This window comes from Terrapene carolina, unplaced genomic scaffold (genome assembly GCF_002925995.2).
Source record: "Terrapene carolina triunguis isolate 2854851 unplaced genomic scaffold, T_m_triunguis-2.0 Scaffold105, whole genome shotgun sequence".
In the NCBI taxonomy this organism is placed as follows: domain Eukaryota; kingdom Metazoa; phylum Chordata; order Testudines; family Emydidae; genus Terrapene; species Terrapene triunguis.
Genome location: NW_020664456.1, coordinates 1,939,721 through 1,965,849, shown reverse-complemented (window position 1 = coordinate 1,965,849; position 26,129 = coordinate 1,939,721). Strand labels below are relative to the sequence as shown.

Below are 26,129 nucleotides of genomic sequence, written 5' to 3'. Positions count from 1 at the left end.
TTCTCTGTACTAATGCTATGTCCTGAAGGAGAATGCCAGCTGGCATCACACTCAGGCCAACGCTAAAGGAAAATTCCTACTAGATCATCCAGCCCATCCCCCAGCTCATGCAGGATGGCTCTGTACAGTGTGTTAAGGAGCTGTGCTTCAATTAGCACAGACCCTTTGAAGTCAGCCAGTCTGCAAAGCCAGATGGTGTTTTCTCCTAGGCACTCCAGGACTGGGTGCCCAGAGTACACCGTAGTCTTTGTACCGGCCTTGTTAATAGCTCCCCAGCTCCATTGCAAACCCTGAGATATTCAAGCATCTCCCAAGACCTCAGCATAACCAGGGTAGAACGGTTTTCAAAACCCAGCCGACCCTATTTCAGATCTCCAGGATGAAAAAGATAAACACGTCTGCCCAATGCACAATCTGGAGAAGCAATACATAATATACGTCAAAAGTCTGCATACCCACACTGACCCACACGGAAACTTTGCTCATTACTTGGGGCCTATTAGGCATACTGGCTTCATTTTGGAGCTCAGTTCAAGAAGCAGCAATCACCATTTATAGCTCCCATTGACTTCAACCAGCAATTCTGGTGCTGAACCCAGCCAACGCTAGACACATCTCTCACTTGGATGAGTTTCTATTTTTCAGAACCAGCATATTACACTGGAATTTATTTTTGCTAATAATATAAAATCCCATTGACTATTGTATTATAAATCCTTTCCTATTGCAATACAGTAGAAATCAACTATGTCGTTTGCAAACCCTGTGTTAAGAAAGCCCCTGCCATGTTCCTATACAGTCACGGTATATTCCAGTTTGACTCAAGTGGCTAATAATGGTTAAATATGTGTTTTGTAAACATTAATCCACTCATGTGAGCAATCTCAACTCCTTGCAATACTAGCAAGAGGTCAGAGGGGCCTTTTCATGCTCCTCTGTTGCCAATGTACTCCAAATCGCACTTTCCCCACAGTCCTTGGAGTGCAACTGAGCAGTTCACAGCATCTCTCCCTCTTTCTCTAATCTTGTTACAAAGTAACCAGGCCACTTGGCCACTTGGAGAATGATCTTCAGAACAAACAGTCTAAAACCAGGCTGAGATCGGATCAAGCAATCAGCATCTTTTTGTTTTTAAGGGAAAAAAAATAGTTTGCCCTTGAAATGAGAATCTCCACTTCTCCACCTACGTATCCTTTGAAAAATAAAATTAAATATTACAATTGCTGCCCTTTCCCTCTGCTTCATATTCAGAATACAGTCACATCACTTCTTTTTTTTCCAGCTACTCTAACCCCTTCTAAAACGTCCACTGAATTATTATAACTGTCATGATAAAATACATCATTGCAGAGCTTGAATCACCTTCCTTTCAAAGGGCAACTTTGATTTTCTGCTTTGGAAATTAGCAAAGGAGCCTTAAATGGTTGGGTTCCTCCACCCCTCAAATAAAGTGCCAGACCCTCATTTGGTGTAAATGGACCCAGCTCCATTAATTTCAATGGAGCTACATCAATGATAAGGATCTGGCCCAAAACATTTCTCTACTGAAATGTTGCCTTGTATTGAAAATTTCCTGCTGAGCTGACTGAGATATCAGATAATGAAGCAATTTGCTCGGTAATCTGGTTGGATTAGAACGCAGGTTCCTCTTGGTTCTTATCCCTCTAAACTGATATGAGAAAGGAAGAAAGAATACTAGAGCTTTAAACCCAGGAAGCAGAACTGAGAAATTTGAGGTGCCTTTCTTCTGGGTAAACTAGTAACAACAACACCACCACATAATAAAATTTGGTTCTTCTACAGTGCATTTCATCTGTATATATCAAAGTGTTTTACAAAGTAGCATTAGCCGCCTTGCAGAAATGGAGAAACTGAGGCACAAAGAGACAGGCTTTGGCCAAGGTCACACAGTTGGTCAGTGGCAGAGAAAGGGACTAGAACCCAAGCCAATAAGTGTCAGGCCAGTGACCTGTCCACGGGACCACACTCAACCCCATAATTATAAATCAGCAGTTCCTTGTGTCTGTGGGAAATGGTATAATTTAGGACCAAGGATGGATATCTATCGCCAGACTGTATGATTCAGAATAAAAAGACAACAGTGGTCTGGAGATCTAGGGACAGATTGTGTGTGTATCTCTCAGGAGGCACTGCCCAGGAGATAGGGGATAAATGTGGCTTTGTGCCCTGGGAACTGCTCTGACTCACTTGGTTGACCACGGTCCTCTCTACAGCCCAGAACAGTCAGAGTGAAAAGCTCTCTCCTGTACCCACCATCTCCAGGAAACACCAGGGGCTGTTCAGTAGGGCAGCATACTGCGATGTTCAGTGATCACTCTGTGCTTAAGGTGCTTGCAAGAGCTCTAGCTTCACATACCATGCCCAGACTAGCTGTCTGGGAGTCTCAGGCCTCAAAGCACACTCCCCAATGCCACGGCACTAAGTGAATTCCCCAGGGGGCCAGCCCAGCCCCTATTCACTGTCAGAGAGGCAGAAAGAAGTTGAAAGGGGGCCAGAATCCCACTCTTTTCCGTATTGAACAATTTATTCAAACTGGCAGAAAAGAAACCAGGCATATACCCCATTTAACGTTAGAGGCAGTTGAGTCTTACACGTGCCAGCTGCTGATACATACCACTATCTCAGGTCACCAGTATGTGGAGTCTTGCTGCTTTTCCCTTCTGCATGCCAGGGCTTAGAGATGATGGAACACGTCCGCTGGCTGCAGTAAAAGTCTGGTGCCCTTAACGGCATTTGGTAAACTGTGAAGTTCTGCTCACGCAAGGCCAGATCAATACAACCATTATCAAAGGGACATAAACAGAATAAAAAGCGGTCTCTGTTTTACGATGTAACCATGGCAATAGCAGAAAGCCCACGTGTAGAAAAGCGGGTTGGCCAGCTAAGCAAGGTATGCGGCAGATAACGTTTCTGTAGTCTTCAAGTCACAGGAAAGGAATTTTCGATTCCTGCGGAGATTTAATTCTGCAGTGAATCCCCCCGCTTTGGGGAAATGAAAAACTCCAAGACTTTCCCAACACAAGAGAAATGCTGATAAGGTCCGCCCCAGAGGTGTCTGCATTTCTGTGGTGGGCAAACTGATTCTTGTACATGTTAAGTCCATTGGGATCTTTCAGAATTAAAGGAGCTGGATATAAAATAATGAATGGCGTCATGATTTTCACCACCGTAGACCATTGTATAAACCTCACATGTAAGGCATTCTTATGTACAGAAAAGGAGCGTACACTAAAAACACCGGCAGATAGGGCCCACACTAAGCAAGAGTCTCTAACACAATCAGCTTGAAAATGAGCAATGTTATTTTTTCTGCAGTGTTATTACTTGTGTAAATGCACTGTAGTTAAGAATTCTGTGTATCCCAGCTACAGAGTTAATTTGAAGCTTGAAACAGGCCTAAAGTAACCCCACATACCCTGAAAAATAACAACCAGGGTACATGTGGAGACAGAAAAGCTATAGAACATGGATCCTTTACAGCAGCGTTCCCCAACTTTCCAAGCAGATTCATAGATTCATAGATTCTAGGACTGGAAGGGACCTCGAGAGGTCATCGAGTCCAGTCCCCTGCCCGCATGGCAGGACCAAATACTGTCTAGACCATCCCTGATAGACATTTATCTAACCTACTCTTAAATATCTCCAGAGATGGAGATTCCACAACCTCCCTGGGCAATTTATTCCAGTGTTTAACCACCCTGACAGTTAGGAACTTTTTCCTAATGTCCAACCTAGACCTCCCTTGTCCCACACCATCTCTGCAAACCTTCCATGTGTTGTGTACATTTCAACTGAGCCAACATCTGCATTGCCCAGCTAGTCTTTTGTGCTGGGTCCCCCCCCACACACACACTTTATGAAATGCTGGGGTCTATCTTGATAACATGAGCCTTCCTCTCCTTTCTTTGGTGAGAAGTCCAATGGTTAACAGGGTTGACATTTTCAGTTTCATCGTTGGCATCTGGGTAGTACTCACAGAAATGAATGAGACAGTTTGCATCTCAGAGTGACTGGTTCAGGCTCTCTGCAAACTCAGGCAGACATATCTGCATTGATTATGCTCGCCTCACATTTTGAAGGTTTTCTTCATACCATAACACCTAAGGAATTACTTTTTTTAAAAAAATGGAAGCTGAGACTCTGAAGAACAACTGAGAGGTCTGGTCACTCTCCTGGCTAGTCCTTCACAACCCCCAGAGAGGCATATCCTGCACTTTGGGAAACATTGCTTTATAGACAGGAATCTGGAGGATTTAGCAAAGTAATCACCAAAGGATCTCTTTTAGTAAAGCTATGCAATAATTATGAGGACATTGGCCGGCAAGTTGATTTCCTCAGGAGAGTCTGATATGTACCTAGTAAAAAGTAACAACTTCACATTCCTAGCCAGACTCTAAAGTTTGTTGCACAGAATGACCTAAAGCAGTGAGGCTTCCTTCAGTGCCTCAAGGTGCGTGAAGCTGTGTTTGTTTCGAAGGATACACATGCAGATAAGTCTGCCTTAGTAATAACATATTTTTGCATCTTCAAGACTGATGCTCTGAAAAATGACCAAGGATCAACGTTTCTGAGATTTCACATTAGGTATAACTAACATGGTTCATTTCAATTAAAGAATCAACCTGAACCTTTGACCAAAATTCAAACCCAACCAAACAGTTTCCTAAAGTTTGAAATATTAAAATGAACTTTTTAAAAATTGATTTTCACGTTTGGGATTATTTGCTCTTCCTAGCTTTGCCAGTTACTGAAAAGGCAATAATACTGGGGAAAAATAAAATTAAAAGGGCTAGTCACATGGCATTTCCAGCCCAATGTTGGAGAGGAAAGGGGTTTTGAACATGGTTTAGATAAGCACCCCAACTTCTGAGTGTTCATTTGTTATGAACCTCAGCCTTTTGAGGGTCCTTGAACAGCCATTCTCCCCAGTGGTCCAGTTGCTAGAAATGAGCACTTTCTTTTGTGAGGCCTGCTCACAAAGGCAAACCACTTTAGATGAAATTCAGTGGCCTGTTGTATGTAGGAAGGCAAATTAGGTGATTATAATGGTCCCTTCTGGTCTTAAAATCTATTAATCTGCAAGTGTCAGTGCTCCTGCAAAAGATGTCAGATGGGAGCCATAGAAAAAGATACAGTAAACTATTATAAAAATTATTAGAACTATTGCTAAATTTTATGTTGCAAAATCACTATATTAAGATATATTTGCTAACAACAGGAAAATTAAACTTCCATCTAATTAACGCGTTTCCCTTAATATGATTTTACTAACAGTGTCTTAGGGATATAATAAGCAGATCCTAAGAAACTGGTGATACCTACCATCTGGAAAAATGCAAGCTCTGATGCTAACTTGACTCTGGCTTGAAAGAGTTACAAAGTTAATACAGTTTTCCTGTCTGGGAATCCTTTGCAATGGAGTCCTGCATATAGGGGTCCTCTGGGTTTTGATATGGTTTCTAACGGTTACTAGTGTAATGGAAGACAGTCAGCAGAAAAGCTTTAACAAGAAGTGAAATTAAGTCTTGTTCCAATGCGGGTTAGAACACACTATGAATAGGTCACATATATCATGAAAAACAGCCATGAAATATATGAACTTTCAGCCATCCAGAGACTGATTCATGATTCAAATAACCAATCTCTCTCGCATAATAGCTCTTAGGGAACATTATAGACACAGACCCCATTCAACAGCTTAAACTGGGCTCTCTATCAAGAAAACGTATGCAAAACTGCAGGGTAGCCACACACAAAGTCAAAGTAATATTCCTACCAGGTCTTCTGTGTTTAGCTGTTTCCGGGGCCTTGAAGTTTAAAAGCTCAGATTTTCAGGTTTCAAAAATACTCAAAAAGAAGCTTTGTTTTATTAAAATGCTCAGAGGGGAGTTTTCTAATGAGAAGTAAGACAAAGGTCCTGACAACTTGTGGTCATTAAGGAAATTGATGGCACTTTTCAAAAGAGCAGGGGTCTTATTTGCTCAGTGCCCTGGCCAAATTCCAATGCAAGTAACTATATTCTAACTGCCTAAAACATGCCCCCTGCATGTTCAATCAGATACAAGCGTCACCATTCCCTGTGCTACTCTGTGCACTGTTAATCAGCTGCTTTCTTCTGGCTGCACTGGCCCCCGCACATACAGGGCCAAATAATGGACAATGCAGCAACAGGAGTGCAGGCTGCAAATGGGCTGTATGTAACAAGCTGTGGAAAACCTGATCTGTAGGGTCGTCTGTGACTTCTATAATGGAGAGGAGCAAGGAAGCATGACCATGGACACGGTCTGCATCTTTCTATGCATACTTATGTATGGCCACAAAGCAACAGCCCCTATCACACAAGAATTATTCCTACTCTTTGCAGGAAGGGAATTCATGAGGGAGCTGTGGGTTGTGCTGGTCCGGTCCTAGCCACACAATGATGCTGCATTTGTAGAATATTAAGGCCTTGCTGGGGGAACATCCTGCCTGCATCCAGCCATATGCCTGAGTTTGGTTCATTGTTTGGTAAATCTTCAATTTTCAGTTTTTCAATCAAAAGCCAAAATATTTTGACTAATGTTTTCTGCAGGGATTTTTTTTTTTTTTTCCTATTTTGGTTGGAAAAACATTTTTTGACTAAAAAACTTTTGACAAAAAACGTTGACCAGCTCTACTGTTAATCCAATGTACTATTTCTTTCCAAAGGGAACACGGCATCCCTAGTTGACAGCAGCCAGAACTACCAAAGCCTTCTCCTCAGGCCCGTTGTTACCCTACCACCCAATAGATGTTCAGCTAAGTCTAAGTTACGGGCAGCACAAAAAGGAGCCTGAGAGAAGGATATCGGGGTTCAGGTGTTAACATATGAATCAGGGACCCAGGCTCAATTCCCTGTTCTGTTGCAAACTTCTTGTGTGCCCTGAGACTAGTCTCTCTATGCCTCAATTCTCCACCTGTAGAATTAGCATAATAGTCCTTCCCTCTCTCATGGGGTGTGGAGAGCTGCTCAGATACTATAGCCATGTAGTCCCATGTATGCCAGCCACTGGATCCTCCCCGAATGCTGAGGTGATCCTCAAGCCCGCCTCTTTTCCAGCTACTGCACCAGAGAGCCAGATGCTTGGTGTTATCAGAACTGCTATAGTGTTCCCCACACTGGCTGGGTAAGCCTGTGTTATAGCAAAGCTAATACCTTGTACCACTGAACGAGCACAACGCAGCCATACCAGGGCCAAGCATTTGGCCACGTGGCTCTAATTTATCTTCCAACACAAACAGCTCCTTTGTTTAAAAAAACCCTTAAAGTGACTTTGCTGGTTACACTGCTCCCATATCTGTTCATTTGCACGTACAATCCCAAACAGAACAGAGTTACGAACAGGGTCCACGTTCCCTGTGCTACTCAGTGGGGCTGAGAACAAATCAAAATGGATGGGCTCATCCTGGACAGTTTCACTTGCCCTCCTCCCCCGCTTCATTTATTAACATTCAAAACGGTTTGAGTAGGAGTGCAAATTAGTTTTTGAGCTCCGCTATGAAATATTCTCCACTTTGCTGCTATGATACATAAGGGTTTGGCAAATCTGTGTGTGTGTGTGTGTGTGTGTGTGTGTGTGTGTGTGTGGTGGAAATATGGAGCAGAAAACAATTGCTTTCAGACATTCAAATGTTAGATTCAATAATAGCCCTTGCAGGCTCATAGTGTAGGAAGCTTAAGTGTGCAATTTTGACACAAAAATCCTGCAAAGTCTATTATTATGCTTTATTTGTCAGCCGCACAGTATCGCACTGATGATAATACTAATAACATCATTTCAGGAGACGAGTGGAAGTGGAGCCTATAAGACTGACACAATTTGCTGACCTGCCAAAAGGAAAATTTATGTCAAACTCCAGCACAATATGTGCAACAGGGAGATGAGCTGTGTTTTTCTTATTGAGTTGTCTGGTGAGGAACATAGCACTGCCGAGTGGGGTGACGGTGGGAGATCATTAAAACAATGTTGTCCTTACAGATAGCTTCATACTGCAGAATATGAAAGCAGGTTTCAAACAAAGATGACCTGACTCCTAGTGAAGTGACCCATTTATCCACTGGATCACACTGCCTGCCCCCCAAATAAACCTTTTTCCTTTATAGGTTGACAGAACAAGGAGTAATGGTCTCAAGTTGCAGTGGAGGAGATCTAGGTTGGATATTAGGAAACACTATTTCACTAGGAGGGTGGTGAAGCACTGGAATGGGTTACCTAGGGAGGTGGTGGAATCTCCTTCCTTAGAGGTTTTTAAGGTCAGGCTTGACAAAGCCCTGCCTGGGATGATTTAGTTGGGGAATGGTCCTGCTTTGAGCAGGGGGTTGGACTAGATGACCTCCTGAGGTCCCTTCCAACCCTGATATTCTATGAGTCTATGATAACCGGTGATGCTGGAAAATACGGATCCAGATTTCCACCCTGCAAAGTTTCAGCGAGACCTGGGGTGAGCATGTGTCCATGATGCACAAGAAAGGCTGGGTTTGTTTTTCTAGGGCCACCACAGAGTTGTTTTCACAATTTGAACATTGTATCAGCAGATTTTTCCAGGATCAGGAGGCCACTGTAAAATATTCTTCCACTTTTAGGGTGGGCAAAACATTAGGCCTATAACTCTTGATGGCAACCCCTTTAGATGCTGTCACCTGAAGCCTGGCTGGGAGAAAGGGGGAGGTTGGATAGGGGGCGGGGAACAGGGGAGTTTGAATGACAATTAAACTGTCCCCAACGGAGCCAAGCAGATCTCATGAGTGACCAAAGCATTATCAGAAGCATAGGGGATGTCAGAGCATGAAAGGTAATCAACAATCACACTGGTCAGTGGCCAAAAGGGCCATAAATAGCTGGAGAAGCAAAGAGAAGGTCTTGCAAAGGGGAAGATAGTAGAATTCTGAGGAACAGGGTCTATAAGAATATGTCTACACTGCATTGAAAACCCAGGCTCAGACTCAGACTCAGGTTTGAGCCCAAAGCCCCCTGTCGTCCACACAAATCTTTCTGAATCAGGTCAGCAAGCACTCAGGATCTGGGTCCTAGAACGCGCCGGCCGGGGTGGGGGGAGTCCGAGTCCCATTGTGACAGCCGTATCATTTTATACTGCAGATACAGTTCAAGCAGCACACCCAAGCCAGAAGGTCTGCAGAGTGCAGTATGGGCATGTTAGCACAGTTGCGAGACCCGGCTCCAGTAATTGTAAACCCAGGTATACAATGCAAATGGGGATGCTCAAGAGTGGGCTTAGCAACACTGAGTCCACTAGAATGGGTCCTAAGGACCCAGAGTTACGATGCCGTGTAGTCAGACCCTAAAAGAGGAATGAGGAGGGGCACGGAGAAGAGGGAACATTTGGGGAATGCCTACACTGCAATAAAACCCCAGTGGCTGGACCGAGTCAGCTGACACTAGAGCAAATCTTTTAGAAAAGCATCCGATCTCGATTGAAAAATGGCTAGTGATAGAGAATCCACCAGAAACCTTGGTAAATTGTTCCCATGGTTAATTACTCTCACGGTTAAAAATGTATATCTTATTTCCAGTCTGAATGTATCGAGCCATTAGATCAGGGGTGGGCAAACTTTTTGGCCTCAGGGCCACATTGGGGTTGCAAAACGGTATGGAGGGCCGGGTAGGGAAGTCTGTGCATCCCCAAACAGCCTGGCTCACCTCTGCATTAGATCATCTTTATCTTTCTCTACTAGATTGAAGAGCCCATTATCAAATATCTGTTCCCCATGTAGGCACTTATAGACTGTAATCAAGTAACCCCTTAACATTCTCTTTGTTAAGCTAAATAGATCAACCTCCTTGAGTCTATCACCATAAGGAATGTTTTCTAATCCTTTAATCATTCTTCTGGCTCTTCTCTGAACCCTCTCCAGTTATCACCATCCTTCTTGAATTGTGGGTGCCAGAACTGGACACAGTATTCCAGCAGTGGTCGCACCAGTCTCACCAGCTCTAATGATGGACACAGTTTAAGAACTTGGCTAGACAGAATGAGAAAGTGAGATCTATCAAGCCAAAGAGAACTATGAGTGGGAGTCTTTCACAACCTGCACTGCAAACACACGCCCTATAAAGTCCAAATTCACCCCTCTCCCCAGGCCTGACTACTTCTAGCCCATACCCTGGATCCCTTTTCCTCTGGAGAGCCACTCTCATCTCTCGTGTGTCTCAAAGGGGTTTTGTGTCACCTGCCTCAGTGTGTCATTAAAACCCTGATAACCCATTACCAGCCAGATCAAAACAGCTATCCGTTTGTAGTTTAATTGATTTCATGCCCAAGTAGCAAACGAATACACACACACACACACACACACACACACACACACATATGTGAACATAGCTTTCTCACAGGCAGTGAAGTTGGAAAAACATGTTTCGTCTTTGAGTGCAGAATGATTCATAAAGGATCTAAAAGTCTTTTCAGAGCCATAAAAAGTTACATGAAACTTGCAGCATCCCCTTGTTCTTCCTTCCCTGGGCTACTTTGCAATATTACATTTACTCATTGTCTCCAATCTCTATCTGACCTTTTCCCACATAACTAGTTATTAGTTTCAGTGTCTCTGGCTAGCAGGTGTCGAACTGTATTTGAGTAGCATTCAGGGCTGTAATTTTTGGAGGCATTATGTCAAAAATACATATGGAAAACTTGGGGCAGGGGAGGGTGCTTTGCAATCATTTGTCAAACACAAGTAACTTGTTTATAAACAAAGTCTAATTACAACCACTGTCTCTGGAATTTGGCATTCTTTCAATGTGCATGTCTAAAGCAAGGCTAAGACTACAGCTACAGAGACTGGCTTGGCAAGGAATCACAGAATCTCAGGGTTGGAAGGGACCTCAGGAGGTCATCTAATCCAACCCCCTGCTCAAAGCAGGACCATCCCCAACTAAATCATCCCAGTCAGGGCTTTGTCAAGCCTGACCTTAAAATCCCCTAAGGAAGGAGATTCCACCACCTCCCTAGGTAACCCATTCCAGTGCTTCACCACCCTCCTAGTGAAAAAGTTTTTCCTAATATCCAACCTAAACCTCCCCCACTGCAACATGAGACCATTACTCCCTGTTCTGTCATCTGGTACTACTGAGAACAGTCTAGATCCATCCTCTTTGGAACCCCCTTTCAGGTAGTTGAAAGCAGCTATCAAATCCCCCCTTATTCTTCTCTTCTGCATACTAAGGAGACTGGGACTGGAAGCCAGGAGGAGGAAAGAAGGAGGAATAGGAAAAGGGAAACTGCGACTGGATAAGGATGTGAGGTGGAGAGTTTGGGATTGGCTGCACAAGGAGTGGCACAAGAGGACTCCCGGGGAGCCTGGCTGGAGAAGAAAAATGGGTCAACGATCTCAGGAGGGGAGAAAGACTGGGATGGGGAGCCCAGAGATAGAGACAGGCAGCAGGAGCCACAGTGAGGGGAAGACTTGGACTGGGATGAAGAGCCTGGAAGTGAAGAAACTGGGACTTGCTAGGTGAGGATAATGGTGTGACACTGTACCTCATATTCTTCATAGTGGTGATATGATCATGGCATAATTATGATGCATTTTGTACAAGATGGGTCATGTGAGGTGTCATTGGAAAAGTTATGATTTGCTGAGTATGATTATCCTGTTCGGGTGCATGTATCATTTTTGTATCTGAGGTTGTGAATATTGACTATGTACCTGTATTTCGCATGTAGTCACACCTGGGTGATACCCACTAGGCAAGATCCTTCCAGTCTAAATAGCTGGTTGCGAAGGGCCCATTCAGGGTAATGGGCCATGAGGGAAAACAACAGGCCTTAGGAGAAGCTTATCCCCCACCTGGTGAGCCTTCCTGTGGACGTTTCGGCCAGTCCGTAAGTAATGGCTGCTATGACTCTGCAAGGGCATGTGACCAGCCCACATGACTCTGGACTCCATTTTGAGGGGGCCTGTATTTTTCCACACACTGGGCTAGGAACTGAAGAAAGGGTTCCCGCCATATGCTAAAGCTATACAAGGCAGGGAGTGACCTCATCTGTTCTTCACTCCCTCACAACTCAACACGTGAGAGACGCTCTGAAAGAAAAGGACTCGGAATGGGGGTGTGGAGCCGAAGCTGCATAGCACGTGCCTTGACAATCTGCAAGCCTGCTTGTCTCATCAGTCAGGGTGAGAGATTGTTCATTCAAATCCTATCCTTCTAGTATGTGAAGCTTAGCTTGCGTTTTTGTTTATTTACGAGGTAATCTGCGTTGATCTGTTTGCTATCCCTTATAATCACTTAAAATCTACCTTTCTGTAGTTAATAAACTTGTTTTATATTTTAAACATAAACCAGTGTGCCTTTAAGTGAAGTGTCTGGGGGGAAAATCTCAGCTTGGTTACCACAAGTGTGCATGTTCCTCTCCACATTGAGGGAGGGGCGGACATCTTAATGAGCTTACACTGTACCGATCCCTATGCAGTGCAAGACGATGTCATTTTGGGTTTATACTCCAGAAGGGGGTGCATGCCTGGGGAGCTGGAAGCTGGCTGGGATCTGCTGTTTACACTCAGGTAGCCCAGTTTGGGTGCCACAGGCTGTCGTGTTGAGTGATAACAGGGCCTGGGTGAGGCTGGCTGTGTTCCCAACCCAGCTGTGTGTCTTAGAGGGGCGCAGCGGTTCCCACAGACTGCACACCTGGGGTAACAACCCATTACAAATGAGAGGAGGACAAATGGTTGGAGTGGGCAGGGGGGAGGCAGAGACAGAACAGGGACGGGCAGGATGGGCCTGGGGCAAATGGGGTCAGCTTGTGGAAAACAGGAGCAGCCGGGTCTGCGACCACTAAAGAATGCTCCTCTCCAGAACCCAGCATGGAACCCAGTGAGTTTCCCCATTCCTACGCTGTCAGCATATGGCTGTGAAACCCGCTGGCAAAGCAGCCCTCTAGTGCTGGACCCACAGAGGATGACAACCTACTACTGCTATCAGTTACTCCCTTCGCTCAAGTCCCAGAGGTCTGTGCTAGGGATTGAAAGGTTCCAATCCAAGATGGTGTCAATATGATGCCACAGGACGGAAACCCCTTGCTGGGTTTCAGAGCCCAGGCTTCAGCCTAAGTGGGAACATCTACATTGCTATTTTTAGCCCTGTAACACAGCCCACATGAACCAAGTCAGTTGACCCAGGTTCTGAAACTCACGGTCACGGGTTGTTGGCTTGTTTGCTTGCTTGTTTTTGTGCAATGTAGGCATACCCTAATTTTGTGTTCCTCATTTTGTAGATGACCACTCTCAGCTGCAACTGAAATGAATAGGAGCTGTGCACTGAATTTACAAAGTGTTATATAGTGCTAAGTACTATGAAAAAATCAAGTACTAAGCATCTCAAATTGGGCACCCCAAATGACTGGACACTTTTGACATTAATCCCTCGGTGCTTCAGTTCCCAATCTGTAAAATGGGAATAATCCCAACCTATCTGTTTGTGGAGCTCTCCGTTACCGTAGTGATGAGCATCCTATAAAAGCTCAGGAGGAAATTAAGAAATCTGTCGTCAGAGCAGGGTATGAATGGTTTGCAATAAAGCCTGGGGCCACACACTGAACAATGAGGATAAAACAAAATATCGAATAGCTGTTTATTCAATGAACACCATCCATCATGAGCACTGAATGAGGCAAAACATCGTCTGTGCTCCTGTAACTGAAGACTGTATCCGAATGCAGACGCACAAAAGGGCTGAATTAATGCTCCACAGGCAACCTGAGATGATTTTTAAAAGTGTGGATTGATTCCTCAGGAAAGGGGCTGGAGTGGCAGTTACGAAGCCAGAACAGGTACAACGGGGGAAGCAACAGTAGCTTCTGCCGGCTGCCCTGCCTGCATGCCTCAACACTGCCTTAGAGACCACTGCTGGTGGTGGGAGGGTAGCTGGATCTCCACAGCCCATTCAGGTCTTGATCCTGCAAGGTGCAGAGCACCCCGGCCTGATGCAGCAAAGTGTTTAAGCATGCTCAGTTGTTCTCCCGATGCTTAGGTGTGTGGCTAGTTTGCTCAGTCCTTGGCCTCTTCAGCAAGTGTTTTTGGGCTTTGAGGTGTGGACACCCATCCACCACAGACTGAACTGGGAATGTCCTCTCGTTTCCCACAGGCCGTTAAGGAGTAATTGAATGATAATGATTTAGGGTCACTAGTGATTGTATCAAAGGACGTGATCTGGAGATTACATGCTTCCTAGCCATTTGCAGTTTCCTAAGCCATCCAGTCCCCCATAAAGATAGTATGTTTAACTGGGGTTCAAAATGGGTTAGAAGAAAATATTTTGTATATTCAGAATAGCAGCCAAGAACCATAGACGCCAGAGTTCATGTTTATACGGTAATGTAGCAGGAGAGCTGGCACCTTAAATGACAGTGGGCCCAATCAGGCTCCAGTGCTCATTAGAGAACTCACTGCTCTTTCCTTCAGAGGTAGAAAGGCAGTTGTGGGTGGGGGTCATCTTTAAACTTCCCCAGACCAGAGAGTCAAAGCCAGAGAGGGATGAAGGAGGGTGAGCCTGCTGATGTCTCCGGGGACAAGAGCTGGAACTATATCTAGGAAGGAGACATGATAGAGAAGCACCCTGGCTAAAGGGCTGGAGTGAGGCATGGTGAGAGACATCAGAACTGTACTGGAGGTCTGTGATGTGGTGAGAGACGCCAGAGCTGTATTTGGTGTGTCAATGGACTCTTGGGATTTGAAAGAATGTGCTTTCTTCACTGTGCTGGGGAATTCTGGATGATGGTTGTGGGACTTTTCTAATAAACTAACCCCACACAGGACTATTCATGTGCGAAAAGCTGAGGCAGAGTTATTGGGGAACTACAGGAGAAAGGGGGAAACTGAGGCAGACTCACTGATCATGCCATGGCCTGCCACAGGAGTGCACCCCAGGCAGAACCACCATATCAGATATGGTGGAAAATACAGGCAGGCAATCAGACCCTGGGAAGAGGGAAATCGAGGTACAGAGTTACTCTGAGGCCCCCACGGATAGCTCTGGAGGTGGCCATCCTATTACAAGTAACTACAGTAAATGGTTAGATAACCTTGGATCGTATTATGACAAATTCACTGTAGCTATGGCAGAGTGTGTGTGTGTGTGTGTGTATGTATACGCGAAAGTCTCAGAGAGAGAGAGAGAGAGAGAGAGCTAAAACTGCTTCACTTATTCCCATGTCACTCGCCCCCACATACAGAGTGAACTTTTTCAAAGGAAACAGCTTATCTTCCAGACTGCAGAAGAAGAAAAATCCTCCTAAGTTGCAATATTTAAAAAGCTGCTTTATGTTGTTATGGCAGCTAATTTTCCTTAAATGATTTAAGGAAATGAATACATCTAAAGGGGCTGCACCAAGCTGTTACAGGATAGCAACATGAAGCTGGACTTCCTTTGCTTTAAACAATCCAATCTCTTATGGGCAGTTCCCCATGACGGATCTTGGAAGTGGCATATTTTGATGCTTGAGAGCGTGTGGAGTGGGAGGGATTAGGGTAGTTTTCTAATGCATTTTTTGGGGGGTGAACCTTATTTTGCATTTTATTTCGGTTCATTTTCTTCTGTTTTTTGTTTCGTTGTATTGAGGAGGAGAGGAAGCAGGAGGGTTAATACTATCTTACATGTTAATTCCCAGATCAGTTACCATTTGACAAGAATAGGAAAGAGACATGGAACTGTTTCTATCCATCTGGGTAGCCAGACATTTAACATGTGCTCCTCACCATAGCATCAGAGGGTGAAATTTACACCTGGGCAATACTTAAGACTAAGCGATTCAGAGGCTTTGTGCTGGTCGTCTGCCCGGGGAGGGCATCAGCCTAAATGTGTACCAATAAAATCCATCAATGCTATAGTGGAAAGGCCCACGTGTGATCTCATTTTCTCCCTCTGAGGCAACTGGCAACTCTTCCCTGCTTCCCTTCTTCCCAGCCCCTTGCTTATTGTCAGTTCATGCGAATATTAACTGGCTCAGAGGGACTAGCCGTAAAGCACTCCCCCAGGAAAAGAGTAGTCCCACCGCGTATAATTTAGAGCTAGAAGACAGTCTGGCTCTGAGCATTGGCAGCCCCGAATGATGTCAGAACTCCTTAGGATGAGGCCCAAGCTAAAGAAATATTCTTATCCAAAGGCAATTTCATTTTACTGCTATTGACCTCAGCTAGTAACACAACGGATACGGACACTATCTAGTGTGCTCTCTCCACCCAGCTTCCCTGTTAGACTCAAGGACCTCTTTATCCCCGGGAGAAACAGTCTTCTCTGATGATGCAGCTTGCAAGCCCTCTGCATCAGGCTGGGAGAGAGTCTGGTTGCTCTTTGGGGTGGAAAAAGGAGAGGGAGAATAGACCCTGCCTGGCCAGCTTCTTCCTTTACTATTCTTCTTTTTGATTTGTGCTGCTGTAGCAGTGAGGAGACTCCCATCACAGGCTAGAACCTGGTTGTGCGAGGTACCCCACAAACACAGAATTCAAAGGTGGATCCCACCTCAAAAAGCTCACAATCTAAATAAGTTCTTCTTGCAGTGGAATTCCACTCCAGGGTACCATCCTTCTTCACAAACTGAGGCCCCCTTCGTGGCTACTTACCTTGCTTATCCTGAAGCCATTCCTATACTGACGTCATTGTTAGATGCTATTTTGGGCACGGGGTGCACTGGCAAGCCAGGGGGTTAGAGGGAGAAGCTAGCACTAGGATTGACAACCCAAGAGTAGCAGTCCCTCTGTCTCGTGAGGTGCCAAGCCATGCCATTGTGTACACACACACACACACACACACACACACACGGAAAAAGAAAAACCTCAGTTTTTGTGAAAGAAGCACACCTAATCCGCAAAATGGAAAGCATAATTATCAAATTAATATCAGGAATTTCACACAGCAAACAACGTCTATGAAATCCCCTCATATTTCCCAGAGTGTGCCTAGAATCATTTCTTTTTTTCCCCACCCCGTCTCCATCTTTGTCCAGTGGTTTTTCTTAGGTTGCGTGTTCAATAATCCTTCTCCACTTGGATGTCAAACATTCAATAACTGTCTGCCTTCCTCCTCCTCCTCTTCCCTACATTCCCTGCAATGCATCTCCTCTGATTAGCAGAGATTTCATTTCACTCGGCTTCTCTGACCGAGCCTGTGTGTGTGTTTATGGAATATTTACAAATATTATTTCCCTCCTGCCCAGACGCTACATAGCAACGCCTACCAGACCTCTGGATTAACATCAGTACCACTTGGTAATTCAATTTCAGGGGGCTGCTGTTTTGAATCCAGCTCAAGACATCAAGAGAGCTGCTCAATTGAATCTGGGCCCTGCATTCGGCACTATTCCATATATAATCTGCGCTGAACTTATTTTCACTTGCTCTCTCCACTCGAACGTTCCCAATGACAAACAACACTTAAAATGTTCCCTGACGACATGCAGCGGAGGTGTTGTTTGCTTGGTTCCCTTTTTAAAGGCTTGCCACAGGCTCTGTCCAAGTCAGAATTGCCAGCTGCCTGCAGCAGCCCGCAGGCTCTGCCTATGCAATGCAATGCTCTCCCTTGGGGAAGATGCTTTTCCAGTGTAAATCTCCCCACTCACCGGATTGTTGTACATCTGAACGATGAGCTGTTTTACTCCATGCAGCGTGGGATGAGCCCAGGGAGACGGATCCACCCAGTGCCGGTTTAAATCAAACCCCATCAAGGAGCACCTGTACAAACACACAAAACAGCCATCAGTATGGTCTTCAACTTATACCCATGTCAGACAGAATTAGGTGGAAGTCCTGCTGGTTGGTGCACAGCTCCTCACAAAAAACAGGGCAAGTTCTCTCCAGAGCAGTAGGAGAGATCAGGCAGTGACCTGTCATGACCTGGTTGGCAGGATTTCTGTAGCAGCACCTTTGGTGACTCACATTTAAGCTTCTTACCCTTCATATCATTGTTCCCTCAACCTCCCTTTCAGCCAGCCTTGTCCTTTTCCACTTCACCTCCCCAATGTGACCATGTTTCAGCACCAACAATGACAGTCCATTCGCCCACCTAGCCCTTGACTGTCTTCCCACATTCTTCCGAGTACCAGCTATGTCTGCAAGGTTGCGCCTAAGCTGACCCACCATGCTCCTAGCCCATCCTCAGTGAAGCCGTGGCTCAGGAAATTCCTTAAGCACATGGAAGTCAAAGGACATTAAGAGGGTGAAGTGTTTCATGGAATCGGGATGGACGAAAAGAAAGCCCAATCCTATTTACTTTATCATGCCATGAAATACTGAGCAGATCAACCATGTACTCTTATTAATGTGAGATCATATATGCTACGTCTGACTCCCCTTCTCTCCCTGCTGACTCATATTCCTCTTGGTACTTCATGGTCTAATTTTGAGTCTGATACTGTCCCCCTTACTCAGGTTGAGTTATATCTTCCTCTCAAAAAGTCCCTCTAAAGTCATCCAGACTACTGGCAGAGTGAGGTACTTCTGAACCCAAGGAAGGGACGCAGAATGAGCCCCACAGGTTGTAAACTCTTCAGGGCAGGGATCACGTCTGATGTCCACATTAGGTGTCATCTACCCCACTTTTGGGCATCAAGTGCAACAAACAATTGTCCCCTTGGCAGAGCAAGATCTGACCAGTGGATATGGTTCAGCAATGCAGGAATCACACTGATTCTCAACAGAAACAACAACAGACAACCCCAGGCAAAGATACAATTTCTCCTATATATAAAACTAAACAATACAATCAAACTTGCTACTAAGCCTTAAAGCTTCTTGAGACGTAAAGAGCTTTCGTTGATCCCCAAGCTATTGTGTGAAGGCCTGTTCTATCTTAATCTTTTAAATACACCTATGCAAACAATAGAGATTTGCTCTAGTAATGTCGTTTAACAAAAATCTGAAGAATCTAGGAGTTAGGACTTTACATGAAATAGGCAAAAATGAAAGGAAAATACCCAACATCCTAAATGCTGAGCCAAAGCACAGGCTTGGATAGAAACACAAAATGCAAAACTTAGAAAAGTAAAATGTAGGGCTGAAACTACAAAATTAAACTCAACACTGGAACTGGTCAGAAATCTTCCAACAGAACAGAGTTCGGCAAGAATGTATCAATTCTGTCAAAAATTTTGACAGACCAGGCAAGCAGCCAATCAATTGGCAGGTGGGGTCTCCTGGCTCCAGCTTCCCACCTCTCAGGCACCCCATCAGGGCAGGGTTTGTGGGAAGGCAGCAGAATGATTGCCCCCAGGTGGTCACCTGGGAAGTCAGGAGCAGGGCCGGCTCCAGGGTTTCTGCCGTCCCAAGCGGGGGGGCGGGGGGGGGAGCCGATCGGCGGTTCTTTGGCGGCAACTCAATTGCGTCGCTCCATTCTTTTGTGGAAGTTTGGCGGTGGGTCCTTCGCTCCCTCTCTTCCCCTTCGGCGGCAGCTCAAAGAGGAAGAGAGGGACTGAGGGACCCGCCACCGAAGAGCCGGACGGGCTGCTCCAATAGCGGACGGAGTGCCTCCCCTTTGTATTGGCCGCCCCAAGCACCTGCTTCCTTAGCTGGGTGCCTGGAGCCGGCCCTGGTCAGGAGGCCAGTTCCTCTGGTTACTCAGGAAGTCAGGTAGCTGGTGCCCTGCCTGGCCAGTTCCCCAGGCTGCCCACCTAAAGGTCAGGTGGATGGCTGGTCTACCTGACCATTTTGTAACCTTGGCAGCTGGGGAGCCTGGCAGCCTGCTCTTCTGCAAAACAAAACAGATTTGTTTCATTTCACGAGGAACAAAAAACAAAAAGAGAGAAAAATCTTTGATTTTTTTGCAGAACAGAAAACCCCATTCCTGCTCAGCTCCTCTCACAATGCCTGCTTCTGACCTCACTGGCACTGGCATAAATCAGGAGTATCGCCACGGAAAAGTAAATGGTGTAGAACTGGTAAGAGCTCAGAATCACACTAACCGCCTTTTCGTTTTGCAAACTCAGAAACCTTCATGCTCACAATGAATTTTCTTGCTGTTTGGCAAACCACGCTAGGACACAGCATGCGGACTCCACAGGACGTCTTTTGTAGGAGCTCAGTGCCAGAAATCGCATCGCCTGCATGACTAGACCAGCTCATTTACATTTAAACATATTTTAAAGTAGTAACATCACAGAAAGCAAACAAATTTTGATTCCACCCTGTTCACTTTCCGTGGTCATCTGATCAGGCTATAGAGCACACAAAAAACCAAACAACTAAGTGCAAACAGGAATTGCAAATTGACGTTTGCTCAGTATTTGTTAGTTATATAACTCATCCAACCAGGGAACAGAAACAATTATGCATAATTTCTGTAACTAACCAACACAAGGCAAATTTCCTATGAATCATTCTTTATGATGAATTTCAGGATCTATATTATGCAACAAATAAATGTGAGAATTTTGCACCAACATTTCAGAAACAAAAACTAGAAGCAAATGTTGACAAGTTATTCAGTTGGGATGATCCTCCCAGCATTACTTAATATGATCCCAGACTAATTTCCAAATATCATTTAGTCAGTCTATGATATCGCTGTATCTCACCTCTATTGAAGCAACAATTAATTTACTCTTTGATATGGGCATTAGTATGTCTTTCCAGTTTTGGAGCAGTGTTCAGTTTTCTTTTTATCTTTTTTAAAATCTTTTTTTCTTATTTTCCTACAGACTAATTTGCATTCATAGTGTTTTCTTTATTCATCTCTTGCACACTTGTGCCATCTCCACGGAAACAAAGTTGTTTTCCTTGGCACATCAGATTTGATTATTGATCTTATTTCAGGTAAAACAGTCTCCCAAAACTCATGCATAACCGGACATGGCCAAAGCATATGGTGAGAGGATCCTGCATGACTTTTATAGATCCATACTCAATGGGGACCACATGCTGAAAGAAATCTTTCCTGAACCCCTCTTTTAGGGTTCAAAAACTTTCCCAACCTCAACATCAGAAGCAAGCTCCCCAGAGACCCGGACACACCAACTTAACCGATCCAGACCCTGCCAGAACAACAGATGTAAAACCTGTAGACATATTTCCACTGCTACGATGATCAACACCACACCCCACCCCACCCCAACAATACACCTTTCAAGATCCATGGGTCCAGCGCATGCTTATCACACAATGTGGTGTACCTCATCCAGTGCACTAAATACCCCAATAACAAATATGTGGGTGAAACTAATCACTACACTATCAAAGGAACTCACACTGAAAAATGATGAGACACAAATACACCATTATCACCTGCTGGTGAACACTTTTCACAAAAAGTGATCACTCTGGTTTGAGCAGGGGGTTGTACTAGATGACCTCCTGAGGTCTCTTCCAACCCTAATCTTCTGTAATTCTATATCTGACCTATTAGTCTTCATCTTCAAAGGAAACCTGCACAGTATCATCAAAAAGGTGAACGGGGGAGTTTAAATTCATAACTTTGCTAAACACTGAAAATCATCGACTGAACAGAGACACTGGAATTACGGTTTATTTCAACAATCTATAAACCCATTAATTTCTCTCCTCTGCCCCAGGTTCCTCCCCACCCCCCGAATGATCAGAGAGGTGTTAACAGGTCACTTCATCTTGAATGGTCCCTTGAAATATGTGTTAACTCCTGATGCTAAACAATCTGTTCTACCTTGTATTTAGCTGTGACACTCTGAGTGTGTTTCCCACACCTGAAGGAGAGCTCTGTGTAAACTCGAAAGCTTGTCTCTCTCACCAACAGAAGTTGGTCCAATAAAAGATATTACCTCACCCGCCTTGTCTCTCTTTTACAGATCCTGCATTCATGATACTCTTTTACTCCCAGGTAATGCAGTCTCTCTTGTGTCCAATATATCCTCTGCAAGAGTTTCAACTGGGTAGTTTCCCATTTGCATCTTGCATTCCTTTGTAAATTCCCTCTCCACAGCCTAGACCAGTTTGTTTCCAAGTACATGTTGCTTGGTGCTTCCATTCGTTAACTGGTTGACTGCTGTCTCAGGTACCCCGTGCATAACTGAGAAATAATAATAATACTACCACCTACCTCTTATACAGTGCTTTTCATCAGCAGATCTCAAAGCACTTTACAAAGGAGGTTAGTATCATTATCCCCTTTGTACAGGTAGGGAAAGTGAGGCAGAGGAGGTGGAGTGACTTGCTGAAGGTCACCCAGGGAATAGAACTGAGGTCTCCCAAGTTCTAGACCATTGTTCTATCCACTAGCCCACACTGCTTCAAAACACCAACCCTGCAATGGGAAAAGAACTGTGTTCCACTATACCATACCACACTTTGAAGATTTAGGGCCAGATATTTCATTCTTTAGTCACACTGGTGAGTACTATGATGAGTGCCATTGGTTTCAGTGCCAACTACTCATGTGAGTACTCACCAGTGTCACATAGAGCTCCACAATCTGGCCCATAAAGATTGCAAGATGGTGGGTGGTATATTATACAGCAGTGGTGTGTTTATATTGTACAGGAAATAAACGAAAACATTCAGTACAAAACCAACCCTAAAGAGAGCGGGAAACTGAGAAAAGCGGAGGGAGAAAAGTTACATTTGAAGATGAGCTTTGAAATGAGACCTGGGGCTGAGCAATACAGAATGATGTACCAGATTGAGAGAGCTGCCTTGCATTCAAAAAACAGCGAGGCTGCAGGAAGGATGGAAAATTCAGGTAACTGAAGGGAGAAGTGAAGGAAGTAGAGAGAAACAAGCTCCGTGAGGGTGGTTGGAGCAAACCGATGAAAGGTTTTAAAAACAAAGTGGGTAATTTTGAACTAGAGACTGAAATGGATTGGGATGTTGGTGCAAGTGATTCCGAATTAAGGCGGAGGTGGTTGCATGTTTTGGTGTGTATAAAGGAGGAAAGCAGCATTCTGTCTTGGCCACCAGATCCTGCTGATCATTCACAATGGGAAATCCCAACCTCCTTTTATGACACCACTTTCACCTCCATGGAAACCAACCGTTATGTCTTTATGAACTTTCTGAGCAATCAGCAATTGCTGTTGATCATCCATATTAACATAATTTAAAAACATTCAAATGTCGGACACTTGCAAATTCAAACTGTGTTGGTTCAGGCTACACTGGACATGGTATGTTTCTGTTCCATGACTGGATGAGCACAACTCTCAGAATCAGGTTTCTGCTGCAGATACTTGGGCTTATGAATTAGAAATTGAGTTCCATTAAGATTCTCCAATATTCACCTGAAATTCGCTATTTTGGCAAACCTTTCTGCTACTAAACCACCATAAAGAGGTGCAAATCCAATCAAAGCAAATTAGTTCCAATACTGAAATGGAAACTAACTGAAAATGTTTGCAGTCCCCATCTCTCTCGACTTCAAGAAGTTACCAGCCCACCTCGACAAAAGCAAAGAAGCTCAAACTAGCATCTAAACTACTAGGAGGTTTCTGTTCAGATCATTGCCTAACATTCTGAGATTCACCCAAAACTGGTTTGAAATATCCCTTGCCTACATGCTTTAGCAAACCGCTTCTAGTTTCTTGCTAGAATTGAGAAGGGTTTAGTGACGTGGCCAATGCTGGGCCATAAAAATGTTAAGGCTGCTTATGTTTCTTTCAGGTTGTGCCTTTCCTTTCAAGAACCTCCAAGTTACAGAAATCTCCAAGACCTCCGACTTTCCCTTTGCTTTGATTCTTCCTTTCCCCACACTACATTTTCCTTCCCTGCACCTACTATGCTCCTGAGTCTCTCGCTAACAGACCTTTTCCCACAAGGTGAGATATGGTGAATAATGGAGTAAAGGAGTTAAAGCAATCCTTTTTCATGGCATATGATTTATTACAAAGAGAACCGTACACACTTCCCTTCGGCTTTGTTGGTTCATTGGATCAGTACCGGGTGAATCTGCAGATAATACCGCACACAAAGCCTGTAAGTTCAAATCCGCAAATGGCACTACGGGTCAGGGTTAGGATCTGAAATTGAAAACGGGTAGGAGGCAGGGGAGGAGATGCAGCATACTTTTTTCCCAGACATATGCAATAAAAAGAGTTGAGACCGGGGGCAATTGGTCTCTATTGTTGCTCATCTTCGAGGCAAGAGTCATAGGAACTGCTGGGAAACTGTGGTCTGCAATAGTCACTGTGCACTACAAGAGAGTGAATGCAAGGAAAAGAAATTGAATACTTGCTTCTTATAATGAAAATATCATTTTAAACCTGTTAGACTCATGACATTTTACAAATCACATTTTCACCTGCCATCACTGGAGAAGCTGGGGTCTTCATTAGTGTGCATTTCACGATTTGGGTCCTTGGGGGGTTGTGATTTATGCATTTGCCTATTATTCATAAAAGGGGATTCGTTCAGGCCGACATGTTTTAAGGCAATTACATAGCGAGACAGATATGGTTTCAGCTACAGCCATAGAAGGGTGAGTTTTGGTTTTGGTTTTTTGGCAACATTTTGCATGTGTAATTTACAATCCTGGAAACCCTCACAAAAGGCTATTTAATATCACCACTGCAGTGTATACTCCTGCCAGAACACAAGTGGACACACAGAACAGCATTAACTCCCAAAGGCCACATGGTGGAGTAGATGTTTGCAGAATGAGCTTTGCACTGTGTAGAGACATAGTTTTAAATAGTACATGATGGTTAGAGATCTGTTTCGCTATTTTCTATGTAAACAGTGTTAAATAAGAATAAACACAAAGGGATATTTTCTTCTTCTGACAAACACATGCATTTCCCATAGCTGGTAACAGGCATCACAGACACGTGCACCCAGGAGAAAACGGGTAGAATTCCCCTCTCCGATCTGCAAAGCACATCTCCGTTCAGAGATTTTACTCTCCCTACATACACTGAGTTCTCAGTGATGTCAATAGGATTTCTGTGCATGTAGCAAAAGCAGAATATTGGAGGCAAGGTCCACTACAAGGACAGGAAAATCTTGACCCGTGATTTCATAAAAGATGCAAAAGATATGCTAGTCCCCAGGGACAAGTGCAGGATTGCTCCTTACAGTTTATTCTCCAGTGCTTTGTCCAGTTTGATTTTCAATTTTTCAAGTGATGGGACTTCCTTTGGGAGACTATTGCACAATCCAACAGAACTCACTGCTAGGACGCTTATATCATGGTTACAGGGCTAGCTGACCTCTATCCCCCTACCATTCTCTCTGAGGGATTGTCTAAATGAACCATTAGTCTGTGGCAAGCTGTGGTGTGAATGTCCCCCATGATAGCCCGCCATGGTTCCTGTGCACCCTGCTGATGCGCATGAACAGTTCATTAGAATGCTTTGATCTAGCCCTCTTTGAAACTGGACTAGCTCAAAGCACATGGATGACCAGTTAATGCACGTCAGTAGAGTGCATAGGAATAGTTAGATCATAGCAGGCTAGTGTGGAGTAGAGTCACAGCCTGGCTTGCAGCAGTTCTAATTGTTCATGTAGAGAAGCCCTGAGTGCACTTCCTCAGGGATCTGGCCTCATGCCTTTACCTTTCCTGGGGTGGCAATCTACAATTCTCCCACTCTTAGACCCCGTCCTGGGCTGCAGTTACAGCTACAAATTAAAAAAAAAACAAAAACATAGTAAGAAAGCCAAAAAAGTGCGACCGTGGCTAAACAACAAAGTAAAAGAAGCAGTGAGAGGCAAAAAGGCATCCTTTAAAAAGTGGAAGTTAAATCCTAATGAAGAAAATAGAAAGGAGCATAAACTCTGGCAAATGAAGTGCAAAAAATATAATTAGGAACGCCAAAACAGAATTTGAAGAACAGCTAGCCAAAGACTCCAAAAGTAATAGCAATTTTTTTTTAAAGTAAATCAGAAGTAGGAAGCCTGCTAAACAGCCAGTGGGGCCACTGGACAATCGAGAGGCTAAAGGAGCACTCAAGGATGAAAAGGCCATTGCGGAGAAACTAAATGAATTCTTTTCATCAGTCTTCACAGTTGAGGATGTGAGGGAGATTCCTAAACCTGAGCCATTCTTTTTAGGTGACAAATCTGAGGAACTGTCCCAGATTGAGGTGTCATTAAAGGAGGCTTTGAAACAAATTAATGAACTAAACAGTAATAAGTCACCAGGACGAGATGGTATTCACTGAAGAGTTCTGAAGGAACTCAAATGTGA

General features: G+C 44.4%; 1 protein-coding gene across 1 annotated transcript in view; it reads right to left on the bottom strand.

The window, feature by feature from the left end:
* Nucleotides 1-26,129, bottom strand: part of LOC113406570 (cytosolic carboxypeptidase 6-like) — a 1,366,737-nt gene that overhangs the window by 195,504 nt on the left and 1,145,104 nt on the right. The window contains exon 9 of the mRNA XM_029911596.1: nucleotides 17,611-17,722. Within this exon, the coding sequence (XP_029767456.1) occupies nucleotides 17,611-17,722 (112 nt within the window). The remainder of the gene's footprint in view (nucleotides 1-17,610; nucleotides 17,723-26,129) is intronic.